General features: G+C 38.4%; 1 protein-coding gene across 1 annotated transcript in view; it reads left to right on the top strand.

Moving 5' to 3' along the window:
• FAT4 (FAT atypical cadherin 4) overlaps positions 1-20652 on the top strand; it is a 128556-nt gene that overhangs the window by 103692 nt on the left and 4212 nt on the right. Inside the window, exons 10-16 of the mRNA XM_027690029.1 lie at positions 4542-4646; positions 6241-6548; positions 10670-10755; positions 11818-11997; positions 13023-13147; positions 14278-14495; positions 19089-19350. Coding sequence (XP_027545830.1) covers positions 4542-4646; positions 6241-6548; positions 10670-10755; positions 11818-11997; positions 13023-13147; positions 14278-14495; positions 19089-19350 — 1284 coding nt within the window. The remainder of the gene's footprint in view (positions 1-4541; positions 4647-6240; positions 6549-10669; positions 10756-11817; positions 11998-13022; positions 13148-14277; positions 14496-19088; positions 19351-20652) is intronic.

Genomic DNA, 20652 nt, shown 5'->3' with positions numbered 1-20652 from the left:
TTTTTCCTTAAACCAGATCAGTACAGGATATAATGCGGAGAAAAAGTTAATCAATTTCAAAATAAATATTTAACTACTTAATTTAAATCACAGCTACAACAGTGGGTACATAGTCAGTGCAATATCAAGGACACTGATGATCTTTCACATGAACTTCACAAGTTGTACTCCTGAGCCTCAGGTCAGGAGCAATTGCTGTTAATTGACAAGCAGTTCTGATTAAGTTACCAATCCAGGATTTTATTTCATGTTGTATTAGTACATCAAATTACTTTGCCAGGAGCATGGCAAAAAAATTCTAGGGCACCTATGCCCTCTAACTCTTTAGGTCATTAGCACTGGAGATTACATGGGCATATGTTTGCTGTTGCAATGAAGCCAAACACTTCATTATCTCCAGCAGCATACTACAGTATATGCCTCTAGACTATAATTTAAAACATTAATGAAACACCCAGCTGATTTCTTCTGGTATTAAAGCTCATATCTTAATGTTCAACCCTCATGTCAGCAAAAAATCAAGATCTACGTGTGACAAGCTCAAAAAAAAGATGAATGTTTTTACCAAGAAAATGTGATGAGAGACTCTTAGAGTTTGAAGTGCTGGATTTCTTTCACGCCATGAATTAAATGTGGCATCTGATAGGAGCTTTCTTAAACTCCTTGTCAACATAGATAACCTTAAAATAGACTGCCACTGGGGCAGACGTTTCTGTTTGGGAGTCAGATCTTTTTTAATCAGTTGGATATTGCAGAATCAAGAGTTATTAAAGTGCCCTGAGATTAATTGATCAAGACAGAAAAGAAATGGCACCAGTGTAATTAAAAACCAAAATATCTTTGGAGTTTAGTATCAACTGAGCTTATTAGAAAAGATCACAATTAGCATGCAGTATGTTTAGACATTTATGTTCTGGAAAAGCATATTTGAAATTCTGCAAATTTAATATTCAATGGGTTCTGCAAACAAATGTCAGAATACACATTGTTTGAGAATGCTTGACATAGAGGCTATTATGTCATTATTATCCTGCCAACAGAATGAGAACATGGCTGCTTGGGCTCTCAATCCTGATTCATATATGATTAACAATAGCCATAGTGAATGTAAAAATAAAGCCTGAAACTGTTTCTTCATTATTATAAACCTTGAGTACCTCAACAATAACAAATTAAAAAAAAAGAAACATTCAAAATAGTGAATTTCTAATTCACTTCACCATATACATAGCTTTGCCGCTTCTCTTGGAATGAAAAGACAGTCACATAATTGAATTTGCACGGTTGATAAAAAATAATATTTACATGGTACTATATACAAGTAGAAATTAGTATTTTCTGAGACAGACTTTCTGTTCACTGTAAATTAGAGTACATGAGCTGTAGACCTTTGTAATGGCGTACCTGAAAACTGAGAGTCTTACTTTTCCTTGATTTATTATGTTTTGTCAGCTGCATTTGACTTCATCATACTGCAAAGGTAATGTCATTCTTTTCACTGGATAGGATTATAAAGACTGATTACCTCACAGCAACATCATTAGGGTTTAAGCAATCTGTTATAATTACATCTCTTAATGATGATCAGGTTTTGTTTTTAAAATAATCACTTTCTGGAGGGAATATGCTTTGTGATTTACAGTAGTTGTCTGCCCTTCCTTTGAACCCTTCATTTCCTGTTTTCCAAGACTCATTAAGATGAAGGAATGTAGGTTTGTGAAGTTGTTTCAAATGCAAGATTAGAATATTGGAACAACCACTTTAAAAGATGGACACAGAAAACCACAAAAACTAAAATTCTCAAATCAGCTGAAATTTAACCCAAGAGCATTCAGCTGGTATCTGTTCCTGTTGCATTTTTAAATTAAAAAAAAAAAATCTGAGGAAATTAGATTTTTGCATAAGCCCCTGCATATGATATCATCAGCTGGATGTGATGAATGATAAAGGTTGAATGCTGTCTGTTATCAATTATCCAGCATTCTCCTAATTTTCAAGGTCTTCAGAAAAAGATCTTTCTGACACAGAAGTGAATACCCTGAATCTTTCAGCATTTCAGCTGAGAAGCAATCTATAAACTCAACTAACTGCAATTTTCATCTGAACCGGAGGGCGGTGGAGTGGCCCTGGTTTGGGATCTCCCTGGTTCCCAAAACATGGACTGAGATGTTTCCCTCACCTTGCTTGATTGGATACACTGAAACACTAATCAGGCATATATGATTAGCCTAATTCTTTATGCTGTCCAAATAAAATCAGAGTATTCATCTTCTCCTGCATCAAAACAGTTGGAATAAATGCAAACAGGGCCTGTAGCGATAGGACAAGGGTTAATGGTTTTAAACTAAAAGAGGGCAGATTTAGACTATATAAAAGAAGGAATTTTATTACTATGAGGATAATGAGACACTGGCACAAGTTGCCCAGAGAAGCTGTGGATGCCCCATCCCTGGAAGTGTTTGAGGCCAGGTTGGATGGAGCTCTGAGCAACCTGGTCTAGTGGAAGGTGTCCCTGCCCATGGCAGGAGGCAGGAACTGGATGATCTTTAAGGTCTCTTCCAACCCAAACCATTCTGTGGTTCTATAATTCTGTTATTCTAAACTCACTTTTATGGGTTTCATGAATTCTTTAAAGAATAGTTAAACATGAAGAAGATGCTCTTATTCACTGGTTAAAATATGTGCAACTAAAATAAACATCCATATTCTCTTGCTGACTCAGCAAATGTGTCAGCTTTAATGTTAGCTGAGAAAAAGAAGAGTACTTAGATTGAACTGCAAAAATCTGAGTACGTCTTATGAGCTACACTTGATTTTTGTGAAAATTAAGCAACATCACTGAGCTATTTTAAGCACGTCTTCCTCACTCCTGCAGTGTGTTCTCCTCAGTAAGTCAAAGAGCTGTACTGTGGACCATAATTTTAAAACAAAGAAAACAGCAAAATCTAACATAAAAAGTTAACTCATCCTTCAGTCATGCCCATTAGAGAATAAAATATAAATAAATACCCCCAAAGCATAATTAGATTCAGACACTGGAAAAGTTTCCTGGATTTATGGTGAATCTACAAGTTACGTATTAACCACAGGAATCCTCCAGTGCTCCATTTCCATCCCACTTGCAGTCACACATGGAGAGCTGCTGCTCACACGGAAGAACTGCTTGCAAACTGTAGGTTAAGCAGAAAAGAAGAGGAAGGGTAAAAAAAGAAGTTTTTTGTATTAGGTGGCTCGATTTGTGAAATTCTGAAAAAGGTAGCCGAGTGCATATAGCACAGTCCTGGTTTTCTACAGTTTCAGGGACCAGCAATGCTTAAGGACTGCATATTGTGCATTCCTGTCATGTGAGATGTAAAATTATAAGATGTATGTGACATATAAGGATGGACACCCTCTATGCAAGCTCATCTTGTACTTTTAACTTAAACATATATATATATATAATGTAAGAAATAAAATAATTCATTATGAATGCAAAAAGAAATGTTAAGGCAGTCTTAGCCCTTGCTTTGCATATATATCCTGGCTGAGATGAAGTTCAAGGACAGGTCTGAAAGAGTGTAGCTGGTTTTGCCAGTTTTTGCAGTGAAACAGGAGGGACAAACATGATGATATTTTGAAGTTTTTGCTGAGCATAGGCATTGCTGGCAGAAGGGAGACGGGTTACAAGAGTGGGATGCAGTGGAAGTGCCGCTAAACCGATCAAAGTCAAGCAATGAAAACCTTAGAATTGAAGATCAACACTTTTGTAGTTAATGTTTCCATACAAAGAAGATTTTATTTTTGTACAAAGAATCCCCACGTCCACATTCGACATCTGTTAAAATCTTCGCTTTTTCTCTTGGTTCCCTTCCTTGCTGAAATGAATTATGTGATTTCAGTTTATTCTCTGGGGAATAATATTTACCACATGTGACAATGTCTGCTTAGAAAAGGACTGTGTCCAGGAGAGCTTGTTTTAGCTCCAGAGGACTGTTGCCTCTCCAAGTCAGGAAGGAGATTTTAATTGATGGGGGAAAATAAGAAAAATCATGTAATGTACAATAGCAGCCTGTGTTCAGCATGCCCTGTTTGTAGAGGGTTCAGCAAGGGCTCTCTGTATCTCATTTGCACTAATGAGTACCTTGCATTCAACAGGGAGAAAAAAAGATACATTTTTACGTTTTTTTTAGTTCAGCATTGCCTTTAATTTCATGATCTCTCTTTTATGGACACCAGTTGATTAAAAAAAATAAATAATAAAATAAAATTCAATTCAGTTGGAAAACAATCCACCAGTACCTATATGATATAATTACAATGAGACACTTGGAAAGTAAAGTAAATATCTCCAGCCCACATGATATGCCTGTGCCAGGGTTGAGAGCAGCCCAGCATCCTATCTGTGTTTCTTCTCTCCATCCCACAGCCAGTCTTTGGCACCTTCTCTCCTGGCCATATGTTCAGGATTGGTTCATAACCTCGTGACCTACATACCAGCCTGAGTTCCCTATTGCCCTGAATACTCTGACCTGGAAATTGCTTTTATTCCCTAATCACAGGGAAAACGTGTGACTCCACTGTCAACTACTGTGAGTGCAACCCCTGTTTCAATGGTGGGTCCTGCCAAAGCGGGTTGGAGGGGTATTACTGCCACTGCCCATTTGGTGAGTACCCTCCTCTTCCTCTCCTCTTCGTGTCCCCTTGCCCTATTCATATTTCTCAAATTGCTATTTATTTTTACCCGCATAAATGATTTCTGGTTTGGAAATGATTCAAGGTTTGGAAAAACTGCACGTGTAGGTTTGATTTACTCACTCTTCTTTGAAAGGAAATTAGAAAGTGATGTGATCGCTACAAGTATTTATTTTGTCATTGCTAGTAATGGCTTCTTTCCCTCTGACACAAAAACATAACAAGATCCAGCCAAACTACTCAGTGCCTAAAAAGAAGAGAGAGAGAAAGAGAGAGAGAGATAAATAAATAGATAGAATGGATGCTTGAAATCTTTAAATCAAGACCAGTGACTTCCTAAAGGAGGAATTTAGCTCAGCCACAGTTTGATCAGGGCTAAAGGACCTTCCCACCCAGGATATCCCAAAGTTCAGTCTGAAGGAGGAGGTATGATGATAACAAAGCTCTCCTGGTGAATAACAGACATTTTTAGGAGAGCTGAAGAGTAAGACCACTGTATATAATGTCAGTATTTTCCATCAGAGAAGCATGTAGTAGTGCCAAAATAGTTTAATAATTTTTAGAATTTAATTATCCCAGATTTGGTTTGTGGAATGAACCCAACTAAAACATAAGGCAACACAGACATTTTAAGGTATCATGATACAATTGCAGCAAGATTGATTCTGAATGCAGATTAATCCAGAATTTTCATTGCTTATATGGAAAAGTATGAAAGTAGATGCAACAGATTAATAAAAAAACAGAGAAACCTGAGAAATCTTTTACAGTGTTTTAAGGTTGTTGAAAACCCTCGCAAAAACATATCGTTCTCAATATGCGTTTGTAGCTAATGCTGAATAAGTTTTTCTATTAACATGTGGAATAACTTCTTTTTTCTCTTTTATTTCCTTTATTTTACATTTCCTCACGGTTTATTAATTTCCCGCGTCCATTGTAAATGTAGCTAATATTCATAAATTAAATCAGGATTTTTTTCTTATTGTTGCTGCAGTAAAAAAAAAAATCAAGGGAAGTTATGTTACAGAGATCTGAAAAGAAAAATGTAGAATGCACCAAAATCTTTACATCAATAAAAACATGAGAAGGCATAATGTTTAAATCACCCATGTGCTTTTATCGGAAGTCTAAAAAATGAACCATCCAGTGTGAAACAGTTCAGATAACAGCTAGAGAAAGAAAAATAAACTCAATTTGCAAATTCATTTCCATAACTGGATTAATAAATGCCTGATTGTAATTAACATGTCTGACATAGCTGTCAAACTGCCTTGTTTTGTTGTTTTCTAAAGAAACCAGAGAGCTCAGTGAAATGTACTTCGCTTTTCAGTAGACATATCTGTCCTTTGTAACTTGATTTTTAAGTTTAATATATGTACCTCAACACCCACCTCTGGATAACAGCATTCTTCTGTTCAAGCTGTATGTTTTTAATCATACACTGGAGTTTCTTAAAGTGCTTGTGTATCACAGACATTTTGAGAACACATCTATACTTTGTTTCTGGGAGAATGCTTAGTGGGGGAAAAAACTCTCTGATTCCAGATTTTGCTTTACCTTTTACAGGTGTTTTTGGGAATCATTGTGAACTGAACAGCTATGGATTTGAAGAGCTGTCGTACATGGAGTTTCCCAGTATGGATCCAAACAATAATTACATCTATATAAAGTTTGCCACTATAAAAAGCAATGCCTTGTTGTTGTATAACTACGATAACCAAACCGGAGAGAGGGCAGAATTCCTGGCCCTGGAAATAGTAGAAGAGAGGCTGAGATTTTCCTACAACCTTGGCAGTGGCACATACAAGCTCACCACAGCTAAGAGGGTGTCTGATGGACAATTCCACACAGTCATTGCCAGGAGGGCTGGAATGGTAAGAAATGCTAAAATGAGGATTTAAGACAAGTTCAGCCAAATCACTTTGGCTTCCACGTGCACTCAGAGGAACATGAAATCAGTAACGTTGTGTCCGCTAGCAGAACCTCCAGCTTTGGGATAAACTTCCCTCCTTTCTCTCTTACTCCAACTGTCTCAAAGCCCTACGGTGTTTGTTTAGTATGATGAAGATAAAGTATAATTAAAAAAACATGTGCAGTGCCCTTACCTCTCAATGTGAAAAATGAGAACCAGGAATAATTAATGAAATAGATGACTATGCAGGAGGCTAATTAACTGGTGCAGATTATGGAGATGATTATCAGGGAATGCTAATTAACCATAGTAACTACAAAAAGCCTCAAAATAATTTTTCTCCACATTTGGAAAATAGAAGCGGACAAACTTAAAATTCCAGGCTTCCCTGACCTCCATGAGCTAATTCAGAGATTTTACCAATCTCATCAGACTGGAAGCCTGGTTTTCCTCTGTAGCATACGTGTATAAAGTTAAAAGGTACTATGTTATGAGAATTTTTTGGGGGGAAGGAGGGAAGTTAGTTTTCTTTTTGTCCCCCAGAAAGCATCTGAGGGGAGGAAACTCTGCCAAAAACTGGACTGGGACAACTAATTGCCATATGCCTAGTGCTCTGACCCCTCTCCTCCCTTCGTTTTTTCTCCAGTAAATGTTTTCTATTTCTTCTTCTCCAATTTTTTTAATATTTCCAAAGCAGAACATAAACCAAATGCTCTTTGAATTCAAGCCAAGCTTTTTGACTTCACAGTGTTTGAGTTAGAAATGAAACCAAATCTATTTGCCATCCATAATCACTAACTATTGCCCAACAGTTCCCTTCTCAGACGGAAATGGAATCCCATATTCTTCCGATGTTTGAATTTAAAGTCATGTAAGAGTAATATATGACTGGGACTCCACTTTTTGTTTTATATATTTCAAGCTAGAAGTGATGTAGGGAATAAAAAGCAATAAACTGTTCTAGCCAGCATGGCTCCCCCTGAGTCCTTGTAGAGATTTCCCATCAGGAGCTGCTGCAGAAGAAGATGCTGTTGCCGAAGAGTTTCAGGTCCAGGGTGAGATGTCCATCGGCACAAATGTCCCAAGAACAGCAGAGGGATGTATTTCCTTATGGTCTGGGTTTCTTTGTAGGACCAGGGTTGTCTCATGACCTTCCTACATGATGATATTTTGTTCTCTCATAAAAGAATCTTGAGCCTGAAACTGCATTTCAGTTCATAGTGCAAGACCCAAAATCTCCATTATTGTGGGTGTTGGTCTCTTCTCCCAAGTAACAAGCAACAGGACAAGAGGAAATGACCTCAAGTTGCAGCAGGGGAGGTTTAGATTGGATATTGGGAAAAAGTTCTTCCCCAAAAGGGTTGTCAAGCATTGGAACAGTCTGTCCAGGGAAGTGGTTGAGTCACCATCCCTGGAGATATTCAAAAGACATGTAGATGTGGCATTTAGGGACATGGTTTAGAGGTGGACTTGACAGTGCTGGGTTAACAGTTGGACTCTTAAAGGTCTTTTCCAATATAAAGGGTTCTATGAAATCCATTCTTCAGCTGGATTTGCGAATCCAATTTTTTTGTGTTTGTAGGAGTTATATATCCAAACAAGATGAAGGATAATTGTGACGTTGAGCAATGACTTCGGTTAAACATGCCTTGATATCAGATACTTAATAATTTGTATCACAGGTTCCAAGTGGTAAAGCCCAAAGGTGCACCTTAATCTTGAAAAGCACCAGGTTCCCATTTTAGTAACTAAAGTAGCCTGATATTTCTATAAATAGGATTTAAGTGCCTAAGTATAGGAGCACACAGGAAAAATTGCAACAAATAAATAAAGTACACTTAAGAAAAAAATAGAGCAGGAAAATGTTTTACTTGTCAATATGCCAGAGGACTATAGAAGAGATAACATAAACAGGTCTATTTACAGAAAATTTCAGCTATGAATCCTTCAGGCTGAAAGAAAACATTTAAGACAATCCATACCTTTGTCTGATTTTTTTTTTTTTAATGTTTAAACCTTTTCAGTAATGTCAGCTGTTTACAAACACAGTATGTGAAAAGAATCACCTTTGTCTTAGATATTTCTGCTGCAGGAAAAATGTCTCCCAGGTGTCCAAAACTGTATAAAATAGCCCCCCCTTCAGGATTCCAAATCTGTCATTTCCTACAGCACAGTGGGATTTTATCGGAAACTGGTAAAATCATTAAGTTGTCAGTTCTGAGCTATTGCAGAGTGGCAGGATAGAAAGTTTCATAATGCGGCAAGGTAACTGTAGAGTAATGCTTAAGTAACAAGCAGGAACATTTGACTAACATTAGAAAATAAATTGTATGAACTCTGGTCCAAGGAAAATATATTCTCAAATATCCTGCCCTTCAGCTGGGGTTGGAGCTTGGCTTGCACAGCACATAGCAATGTAAGTTAGGGAGATTACGCTGATTGAGCTAAGAACAAAAAACTCGTTTCAGTTTTTGTTGTTGATGTTCTGAAGGAAAATATGTATGCATGTGATGGCATACAGAGCAGCCAGCTTATTATTCTTTCTGTGAATTGTTTCATTTATACAGGCCTATAATCTGCTTTGGAACTGCAGACTGACATTTCTTGGGAGAAGCAGTTTGCTCATTATGTATGGAAAGAAATTCAAGATAAGCTTTCATTAAAAATAGCAAATTGAACAATTTAGGCATCCTGTAGGGCATGATTTAGGGCTAAGAGCTACGAATTTAGTTGGTCAATACAGTGTGTCAGCCTGCAGTGTGTATTTGGAAATAGCATGGACAATCTGTGGGGATTTCAACAGGCTGTTGTTAATGAAGTTCGTTGCAGGCAGTAGAAAAAACCTCTGCAGAGTAATGACGTACTGATAGCTATTGCTGCTTGCTCAGCTCCTATAGAGTAATCTAAAGCAAAATACAAACCCAGGCATTCTTAAAGGTGGCGTTTGATTTAAATTTGCTGTAAAACTGTACCACACATCTAGTTGAAACATGAGGAGCTGATAAGTACAATTTGGAGATTATGTTTATTTTTCTGAAAATTTGTTTTAAGGAATAACTAACCTTCAGGGTTGGTTTTTGTTTTTTATTCAGAGCATCTGTTATTAATAAATCACTATGGGGACAATTCTTTGCTAAATAAGGAATAAAATAAAAGCTCCTTTTTAAATCAGCAGGAGTTATTTCATTGTTTTAGTGACAGCTTTGCTTAAACTTTTAGAGATTACAAATAGATGTGCCATGAGTAGCTTTATTGTAAATGATTTAGATAGGTAATCATAGAATCATAGAATGGTTTGGTTTGGAAGAAACCTTAAAGATCATCTCATTCCAACCCCCTGCCATTGGAAGGGACACCTTCCACTGGAACAGATTGAGGCAACTTCATTGTTTGGGACTTGATGGCTTGGAGATGATAATAATAATAGTAATAAAAATATAGAGTAAGACTGCTCTAAGCACTGATGATGCCTGGTACTTCTCTAAACATCAGCTTGGTCCCACTGTGGGTGTCCAAATGCTTCTCCATTATCAAAGTGGAGATCCCTCATCCCTCATGACCTGTAAGCCTAAGGGTTACCTTACCCCAGTCCACTTGGTTAGTTTTTGGGTTCTCTTGAGTGGTAGCTTATTATTTTTAATGAGTAACCTCAGTGTTTTTACTCCCAGCTTTTGTAACATGCTTCTTATGAAGTTCAAGCAATATGTTTAATGTCACGGTCAGGCCCCTGAAGGAACGCCCTTTGTGTTTGGAGGGAGCAGCTTTCTGTTCAGATTATCTGAACCATATCAAGAGTAGGATATGGTTCAAGCCAAAATAACTGCAGTTTCAAGGAGTAAAGCAAACAAATACCAAAGAAACTCTACCCAAATCTGAAAACTTGTTTTTTAGTTGACTCTCTGTATGAAGCAGACAATTGGCACCCTCTCTGTTAGTAATCCACACCTCGGTGTTTGCTGAGCTGGTACAAGTGCTCCATTCTAGCCAAGTCCCTGATATAACATCTCTTAGCATAAATATTTATTGTGGTTGGGGACTACAGCCGTATAATATTCAGCATCTTTGTGTGTGTGCCTTTTGCAGGCAGCATCCCTGACTGTGGATTCCTGCTCTGAGGATCAGGAGCCAGGCTACTGCACTGTTAGCAATGTTGCTGTTTCAACTGACTGGTAAATAATTCTTCATTTTGTGGGGTTTGTTTGTTTGTTGGATGGTTTTTTTTTTTTATTAAAATTAAAAGTAAAATTAAAAAGAAATCTCCCTGTAAAGCCAGAGAAATTTGGAGTAATGATAAGTCTCCCAAGTGTAATTTTCTTCCATCTTTGCAGAAGCAAATTAAATTTTCTCTGTGTGCTGCTGCTTGCTGGTTCAGGCTACATTTCTGCATGGAGTTTGATCATAACAAAGGGTTTGCTCAGAAATCCTCAGTTCTCGACTCCTTCTCTGTCCCCAGGCTGTGGTATCACTCAAGAAATGTGTGGCCATGGGTAGTCTGCACTGTGGTGTAAAAGGGAGTAAGATCTATTGCCTAATGATTTGGGGTCATGTATTTATTTCTTTTTTTAAACTGCACCTCTCATTTCTTATAGAGATGTAAGAAATAACATCACATGATTACTGCTGTCGTTATAAAAATACTCGGAGTAGGTACTTTGTCATTGTTTTCAGTAATTTCCAGGTGTTGTCTTTTACAGTGTTCAGTTTGCAAACACTGGTCAGTAAAAAAACAAACTTTGTTTCTGGTGTTTATTGTAACTAATTACATAGCCTTTCTGTTGCATCTTTTGTGATAACAATAACTTTTATCCCAATCATTTTGGCTAATTTCTTACAATAATCACAATCATATTTTCTGTCACACACGTTTTCCCTGCTAGCAGAGGTGCTATATCTTGTAAAACAATGAGTCTTTCTTCCAGCTATTTAAATATCATCTACAATCTAAATGATAATTGGGTAAAAAGCCTTATTCATTATGATCTCAAGCACACTGTTCAGTCAATTAAATAGAAATTTTGACTTGCAATAACTGAGTGTGAATTTGGAGTCATATCCATTTTAACTGTTAGTTCAAGTGCTTTTGATCTCTCTGTGTCCACTTCTAAATGTAAAATAGAAATTTTGGAAGAGGAACTTTATTCTCAGACTGTAGCTGATGGTTGCAGTTTATGGGTTGTCATCGCTGTCTTGATGTCTGATACTGATTAGTTGTTTTTCCAACTCTTTTATAGGACTCTGGATGTACAACCAAATCGAGTTACTGTTGGTGGCATCAGGTCCATAGAGCCCATCCTTCAAAGGAGAGGACAGGTGGAAAGCCATGATTTTGTGGGCTGTATAATGGAGTTTGCAGTCAACGGACGTCCCCTGGAGCCCAGCCAGGCTTTGGCAGCTCAAGGAATCTTAGATCAGTACGTCTGCTATATGTGGTATCAAATGGACCATGTTTACAATAAAGGAAGCTGTCATGAAAGTCAGATGCTATTCCATTCAGACACTGTCAGAGATTCTTGTAAAAAGAATTACTGTAGAGTATATTGTGAAGTGGGAAAAATATAGGAAGAAAGGGAATTTGGATGAAAGGTTCACAAAAGATTACAGAGGCTTCAAAAAAGCAACATCATTACATTTCTATTGCCAATGATTATTAAAGTTGCTTTGCAGGCTGAAATTGAGTAGCCCTGTTCTTGGGTTTCTTTATAAATTCCACCTGGTTTTGACTGTACTCATACTGTTTGCTAACCTTCTACTCCCTTTTATTTCCTTTTAATCCACAATGTCTGTTCTACCACTTTGCCTCTCAAGTATCACTGAATTTCCCTCATATCCTCAGAGTCGTCTTTCATAAATGATGAACTATCTGATTCTATTGTTTTTTCCAGCGCAGTGTTTGAAGTCACAGTCGTAGCAATAATTTCAGTCCTCCGTCCAAATTTCCTAGCTCACCCTTCCTCTTTCAACACCCAGGTTTGTGCTGCTCATTGTGATACAGAGTCTCTGGCAGTCTGCAGCTAAAAAGCACCTAAAAGAGGTTCTGCTCTCTGGCATAACACAAACAGGAGTTTGGCTGTCGATGAATTCTTTTCTCTTTTGTAAGACTGTTATAACTTGACACTGAAAATTGGGATCTGCTTTGAAACAGGAACTGTTTATGTAGATTCTTGGAATCACAGAATGGTTTGGGTTGGAAGGAAACTTAAAGATCATCTCATTCCAACTCCCCTGCCACAGGCAGGGACACCTTCCACTAGACCAGGTTGCTCAAAGCCCCATCCAACATGGCCTTGAACACTTCCAGGGATGGGGAAAAGAGCGATTTTTGCATCTCTGGGGGGAAGAAAAGGAGTACCAGTCAAATGCAGGACGCTTCCCAGCATGTTTTCTCTGCTAGTTTATGCGCACATTCTTCAGCATCTACTTCTCTGATTTCTTTCAGGTGTCCCAGACTGGAAGGTGCTTGCACAACCAGCCCCTGCCAACATGGTGGCACCTGTGTCGATCACTGGTCGTGGCAGCAGTGTCACTGCAAGGATGGACTGACAGGAAAGCACTGTGAAAAATGTAAGGAGGAGGCTTTACTGTCTTCCTCTTTAATGTACACCTAACTATGGCTCAGTCAAATGCCGTTAGGAGTTTCTTTTCAGGGCCATGGGATAATGAATTTTATAAAATAATGAAAGCAAGCAGCATGCTTGCCTCTTAAATAATTTTGAAGGAAAAGTCCACAATGGACTATTGTCCTTCCATGAGCTAAAAATAGCAACAATTTAAATGCATAGTTTCTTCTGGTCTGTATATCGCATTTCAAGGTAACTTGCACTCATTTAAAACTACTGGTTCCCAATAATGTATAATCCGTAACTAAAATAAAGGTATCCCATAGGAGGGATTTGTCTGCTATGGGGAGATAAGAGGGTAAGTGAAAACCCCTTCATGTAAACGTTGTGTTCATGTGCTTATGGCCTCTCCAAACTAAAGTCCTTTTAGTCGAATTGACCATAGATTATATGCAAGAAAATATTGTAAATGTAAATGAAAACAAGGCATTTACACTCTAGGGTTATTAACTCTCATAGGAATAGCTCTGTAAATCAATATGGGATCGTCTAGGAGAGCAAAGTGATTTATTTCCATGTAGTTGTAGTATAATGACCGGGCTTTGTTTTCTTACATGTCCCATTATTGTTTAGCTGATTTATATGTTTTTATTGTGCCATTTTACAAAAGAATTCAGCCATAATTTTAACAGCATTTGGTAGTCAATGCTCTGCCATTTTTTATTCACTTTTTTATGCCATAACAAATAGAAAGTTATTATCTCTGCCCTGAAGAGCTTAGAGTTCAATATATCATGAAACTCTGCTTGCAGTAATGGAAACAGTAACATCCCTGGGAAGGAATTGCAGTTCTGAGAGCCAAATTTTTTTCCCTACTCCCTCACTTGTTCCCTAGCGAGTTTTAATTTACTATTGACTGATAGCAGCAGTAAATTACTCGCACACTCCCACTCTCAAATACACATTCTGGTTGAAGCCAAAGAACAGAGGGGCTGCAATTGCCATTCAGTTCTGCTCTCCCACCTGACCTGCTCTGAACTTGATCTATGCTCTGAGACAAAATGGTCATTACCAGGCAGGATGGCTAGAGCTGTAATGAGCTGCATACTCAGTACGTCCCTCTCCTTATCCCAGATATCACTGCTGACACCGCCTTATCACTGGAAGGCAAAGGACGACTCGACTACCACATGAGCCCAAACAAGAAGCGAGATTATGTGATGAGACTGGGAGCTCGAGGCGCCAGCGTGGGACCCCCGAATGTGGAACGCTTGGAAGTGAAGTTCAGGACAAGAAGTGAGAACGGTGTTTTACTTCACGTCCAAGAAAGCAGCAACTTCACTACCGTGAAGGTAAGATTACAGCTAATGCTGAGTTTGGTTTGATTGGGCTGCCTCATGCAGAGGGATCAAAATCGTGTTTTTCCATTACTCTTGCTGTTTCTTTTATAAAATATTGGGTCTTTAACTGAGCCTCGGCACTGCTCCAGTATCATTCATCTTCCCAACAATTCCCTTGCTATTCGCCAAGGTATCAGAAGATCTTGATGGTTTTGTGTCTAATCAGTTTTGTCTAGACTCCAAATAGTGACTGTTTTAAGGCAGCAAGAATGTTACTCATTGCCATGGTTATTATCATCATTACACTTTACAGAACAAATCATTTCGCTATTGGCCTTTTATCTTCTGACTTTTTGAGCCTTGAACCCAGACCCTCCTTAAGCTAGCAAACAATTGCCAAAAAGTTTTCATTAATTCCTACTAACATGGCTCATGCTTATCAAACTAGGAAGTGAGGGATAACTTGAATTCATAAGGTTACTCATAGACCAGTGTCAATATCAAATTATTTTGAGATACATAGCTGAATTAATGCTTCAAATGCCACATTGTTTTGGTTTGCCTTTTTTTTTTCTATCAAAGAGCTTATTGCTGCACGAGTTACCTTTCTCAAGAGAAAGCGATGGTTCAGTTCCTGGCTATGACTCAGTCCATTTACTCATAACTCTAAATGAGTACAGCAGTGATGTTGGCAAGCCCCTTTATTGGGTTGGTGTAAGCTCCAAGTTTCCTTGACTGCTCTAAGGCTTTCCAAGTTTTTTTTTCCCTGACTTCTAAAGAAATTCATGCAGAAATTCACACTTTCTAAGCTGCAGCCCCATGGATATTCTCCACCTGCCTGATCAGAGGTACGGAGCTTTCCTCACACATCAGCTCTGTTTAAGAAGCAAGTCTGCACTACTTCTCTGGCATATGCTTTTACCACATCATTTCATAAGAAGTTTCTGCCTCGGTCATATTAGCAGATAAGATCTCATTATTCTGAGTTTTGGAGAGAAAAAGCCTTTTTCTCCCTAGTAGCATTTGCTAGGTGAGCTCTACAAGCATTATTAAAAAAAAGAGAGAGTTGCCTTTCCTGGCTGAAAGCACTAGTGCTGTGTTTATGCAAACACTCTGATCATTGTTAATATTGGTGAAGTTATACAAGCAAGCAGAGGGTGTCAAGTCCCAGACCCAGCTGTGCAAGGGCAAAGAGCAGAGGTTTGCCTCGTAACAGATGCAGAAGTTTGAGGGAGGAGAGGTAACATCAGCGTGCCGGTTATTGCCAAAAAAATCCCAGATGATGCTAGTTAGTAAAACTGCAGTAATTTAACTGTAGTTAGTGCAGTGTGGCTTCTGCACTGCTGTTTGTACCCCGAGTAGGTATCATGACAAGTACTTCCCTCAGTGGTGGCCGAAGACGCCAGTGAAGCCAACCCACATGAAGATCTCCATGACATCTCAGTCTACCCCTGGCACAAAAGTTGATCTTTAGGGGCTTCTGTTTACAGCTCTTGTCAGTCTTCAAAACAGATAATTTTATCACTTGGGTTTTGGGTCTTTTAATACGCTTATTATCCACAGTATGAGCACTCAGAGAAGACCTACCATGTGTTTTTGATATTAAATTGTGCTAGGGAAAAGCTACAAGTTCTGTAGCTGCTTCCATGCCTCCACATTTTTCCTTTTGTAGTTAATTAGTTTTGGTGTAGCTGGGATTGGGGTAAAATCAGAGAGGTGGTGATAAATGAGACCCACTGAGACTGTGAGCAGTTGAGTCACTAAATGATGGATATAAACTCCTCACAAAGAACCCAAGAGAGGGCTGTATGATATAAAAGGATCCTTAATGCAAGACAGATACAAACCTTTGCAGGTTACATTAATAATGGTCAAATTCAGGTGGAAAATGCTTCCTCCAAAACCCACAGCAAGGAAGAATGTGGGGATTTCCTTATTACTAAAGCTCCTTGTCACATCTTGTTTTCCTACAAATACACATTGTAAATAATTCAGTTAGAAATAATGGGATAAATACAGCAGGTTAAAGGTGAAATCGCCTGTCTTGCTTTATCTGGAAATCTCATCTGAAATCAGATTAAATTAGCATAAATGGAGTTCTAAGATCTATGAATTGTAAGGGTAGAGAATGTGGATTACAGATTACAGTTGACATACTCATATGTGAGAGTGGTGAGACACTGGCACGGGTTGTCCCAAGAAATTGTGGATGCCCCATCCCTGGAGGTGTTCAAGTCCAGGTTGGATGGAGCTCTGAGCAACCTGGTCCAGTGAAAGGTGTCCCTGCCTATGGCAGGGGAGATGGAACTGGATGATCTTTGAAGTCCCTTCCAACCTAAGCCATTCTGTGATTCTGTGCACATATCAAATTGCAGGAATTAATCAGAACATAACCCTTTTAAATGATATCTCATTCAGTGAGCTAGTGCTCAGTTTTAGGACAAATGAAAAACAATTTGTTCAGTAAATGGGACTTGGAATATTAGTACAGCTGAATCATCCTTGTAGTTAGGAATATGTTTGCTTTAGTGGTTCATTCTTTTCATTATATTTTACTTTTCAGTTGCTCAGACATTTAAATAAAACCCAGAAATGGGTGTTTCTCAATACTGTCAGCATCAGCATTTGTTTCAAATTTAGAAATATGTTCTGCTTCAAGGAACCAAGAGGAACATTCCTTATTTTTTCCTGCTTGAAAAATTTATGGACCAGTCTTGTCTCTGGAAATTTTCTTTTCGAAATGCCCCTCGTATGTTTTTTGTGAGTCTGTTAGCATTAGTCACATGCAATTTTAAAGGAACAGAAATAAAGAGTCATAAATCAGTATGGAAAATATCAGTTGCTGACAGGTAAATAATTCTACAGTTCTTTTCTGAAGTGGAATTAAAAGTTACCATCCTGTGCTCAGTCTTCTCTTAAGTTTGGAGCGTGTTGTCTGATATGGTTTATTTCTTTCTGTTTACATAGACTAAAATACAAGGAGGTATTTTTATGGAGCATAAAAGACAAGATAAGACTAACGATCCAATTAGAGGCTGCAGACATAAATATGTGTATATATTCAACTCAGTTAATCTTTTTATAAATGATTATGGAAAACGGTGTTTAATATGTTACAATAGTCTTTGTTGCTGCATTTTGAAATGTAGGATTTTCTTTGGGCTGTGTGATAGTTTAACATATGCCACTTGTGTTTGCCAGTAACAAAAGCATTGTCTCCGAGGGCAGCTTTGTCAAAGAGGCCCTCAAACAATCCATTTTCAAATAATCCAAATTATTGCATTCATAAATGAATACGTGCTAGATGCATTCATTCAGGCTGCTGCCAAGACATGAGCATGGTCTTACAGCTGTATTAAAGCTGAAGTGTATGGACAAAGTGCTCAGAAGTGTATGAACAAAGTGCTCAGCTTGCATCACTAAAGAAGTGAATCCAGAACATTTAACAGTTTCTGGAAAAGAGAGCAGCATTCTTGGAGCCGGTGTGTCACCTCACAGTTCTTCCCAGGTGAACATTATTTTTCCTGGAACAAAGGATGCAAGGCTTTGAGAGCTTTCAGCAAACCTGGGGCTTTGCTGGGCTGTGTGTGTGCACGTTCTGCACACTCGTGTTACAGGTCACGCACTGATAGAGCTGCAGTGAGGAACACAGGGTGGAAAGCAGTTGTTTCATTTAACATGCAGAGCATGGAAGGAAACTTGCAACAAGAGGCACCCTGTATGAGCTTGCACGAGTCTGTACACCCTTAGGACATCAGCTGACATACCCAAATTTATGCAATATTTGAGAAACTGGCAGGCTTGGATTTTAGGGATTCTTTTTAAGCTCCTATATCTTAAATGCAGAATTTGCACTGATCTCATTTTGGGATTATAATAAGAGGTTTGAAATCCTGCGTCTCATGATTCAGTAGAATTGCGAGGCGTCATTCCTAGAGGAAAAGCCAAAATGTTCTTTTTTTTCCTAACAGCTCACAAGTTTTAAAGCGGTTTGCTCGAGTAAGCACCATTTGAAAATTCGCCCAAAATAAGGCACTTTGCAACTTTTCAGGAAGTTTTCTGAAATACAAGTGGTTTTCTGCAAAATACAAATTAGCAGTAAAAACAGATATTAAATGGGATGCTTGCTCAAGCCCTGCCATGCCTTATACATTCCTATTGTGTAATAATGAAAACTAGATGCAAGATTTTTGGGCAAGGACAATCAGTTCACTCTGCAAAACATTTTCCACACTTGCCTTGAAGAAGGAGGAAGGGTTATTAGTTTATTGGTTAAAATGTTGAGTCATGTGCATGTCCTATAGCTGGCTTCTCAGTAGGTTTTTCTCTTATGATATTAGGCAGGGAATGAGTGTAAGATGTAGATGGGATATTTCTGCAGAGGTTTCTACATGTGATGTATTTAATTCTGGCCAAATTTTTAGTACTAAATGATTAATGCATTTTTAGTACAAAACAATTCTTTGGAGGAAAATACACCCCAGCTTCCTATTACACCAAAGCCACATGTCGCTGTACTGAACAGGCACCACATTGGTGATGTGTGTATAGGAGTTGTTATGCGATATGATGTTAAAATTATCCATTATGTGTTCTTCTGCTCAGATAAAAGGTGGGAAAGTGCATTACATATCGGATGCTGGAGTTGCTGGGAAGGTGGAACGGAACATCCCCGAGGTGTACACTGCAGATGGTCAGTGGCACTCAGTCCTCCTTGAGAAGAACGGGTCTGCCACCATCCTGTCAGTCGACAAGACCCACAGCCGAGACATTCTCCATGCCACCCAGGACTTTGGGGGCCTAAATGTCCTTACCATTTCTTTGGGAGGAATTCCATCAAGCCAACCTTTCAAGAGCACAGTTGCAGGTAATTTTTGTTCCACTTGATTTTTTAGTATAGTGCACATAAGCACATCTGAACAAAGAGTCTCTGTTTGCTTTAAGGTTACCCAAAGTACTATAATTCTTCATCAGTAATTAGTATACATCCATCCTTTGCCAGAAAAACTGCAAATTGAATGAGTAAGGGTTACAGACTTTGTTCCTTCAATACACACTGCAGGCCTATTGTTTCCAAAAGCAGGCACTCCATCTGCAGGGCTTTTTGAAGATGGGGAGGTGGCTTTGGTTGCTTGTCTGTACATCAGTTGCCATAATTTCGTTATCCTAATGGAGAAAAAAAAAAAAGGATCTATTCTTTACCTGGGTCAGAATCTTGAAAACCAGGGCAAAGCTTTCATTTAGACAAAAATGCTAAATGGAAACTTGGCTCTGTAGGGGTTTGGTGAGTACAGTAGGATTTAGCCTGTTATTAATGATTAAAATATTTTCTGAAACTCCATCTTCCTCCTGCTTTATCCTGCTGTCAAATGAAGAATAGGATTTATTTCTGAGCAACAGAAACCAAGGACAATAAGGAATCACCCTCTGACTAAACTAGCTGTTAAGAAGTAAATCAGTCTCCCTTAAGAGTTAAAGCAACTGTCTTAAACCCTGGCAAAAGAAGTCAATTACACATATTTGGTATCATTCCCCCAGTGCTAAGTAAAGATGGAAGTGATTTTTAGCTGCAAAACGTGAGATAGTCCAGATAATGTAGATGTAGATTTCACAGAGTTTTTATATAAAAAAAATGTTCCTGGCTTCATGATTTGTGACCAGATAAAGTATTTTTGAGTGGAGCAAATTCACACTTTACACTTGTGTATTGTGATTTTGTCTGAAATGTGGTATGAAATCATATGGATGCTGAGATGACCTTTATCCTTTTTACATGTATGTTTTATGAGCAGCATGTGCATGGAAAAATCAGAGGCTTGTAGGAAAGCTGGAACAAAGAAAATTGAGGACACTAACTTCTCACCACTGCCCAACGCTGTGGCAGACAAATTAGGAACGTCTGGCTTCCATTAAGAACACACAATCCAAAATGTCATATTCATATGATTTGATTTTATTTTAATATTGGATTACATTGTGTATGACATACCAAGGATTTACAAGGGGTGGTATAAAACTCTGCATGAACTCAGAGTCAAAAATATCTGCAGTACCGTTAAAGGCAGACAAAAACATACATGGGTTACAGTTCCAGGGCTGTGAAGCTGTGTGTCCAATAACATTTTCAAACCTGGGCAGACCTGCTGAATTCCTCATTGCTGTTTATCAA

The sequence above is a fragment of the Neopelma chrysocephalum genome, unplaced genomic scaffold (assembly GCF_003984885.1).
Source record: "Neopelma chrysocephalum unplaced genomic scaffold, ASM398488v2 Primary Assembly neopelma1_79, whole genome shotgun sequence".
Taxonomy (NCBI): domain Eukaryota; kingdom Metazoa; phylum Chordata; class Aves; order Passeriformes; family Pipridae; genus Neopelma; species Neopelma chrysocephalum.
This window is presented reverse-complemented; position numbering and strand designations above follow the sequence as displayed.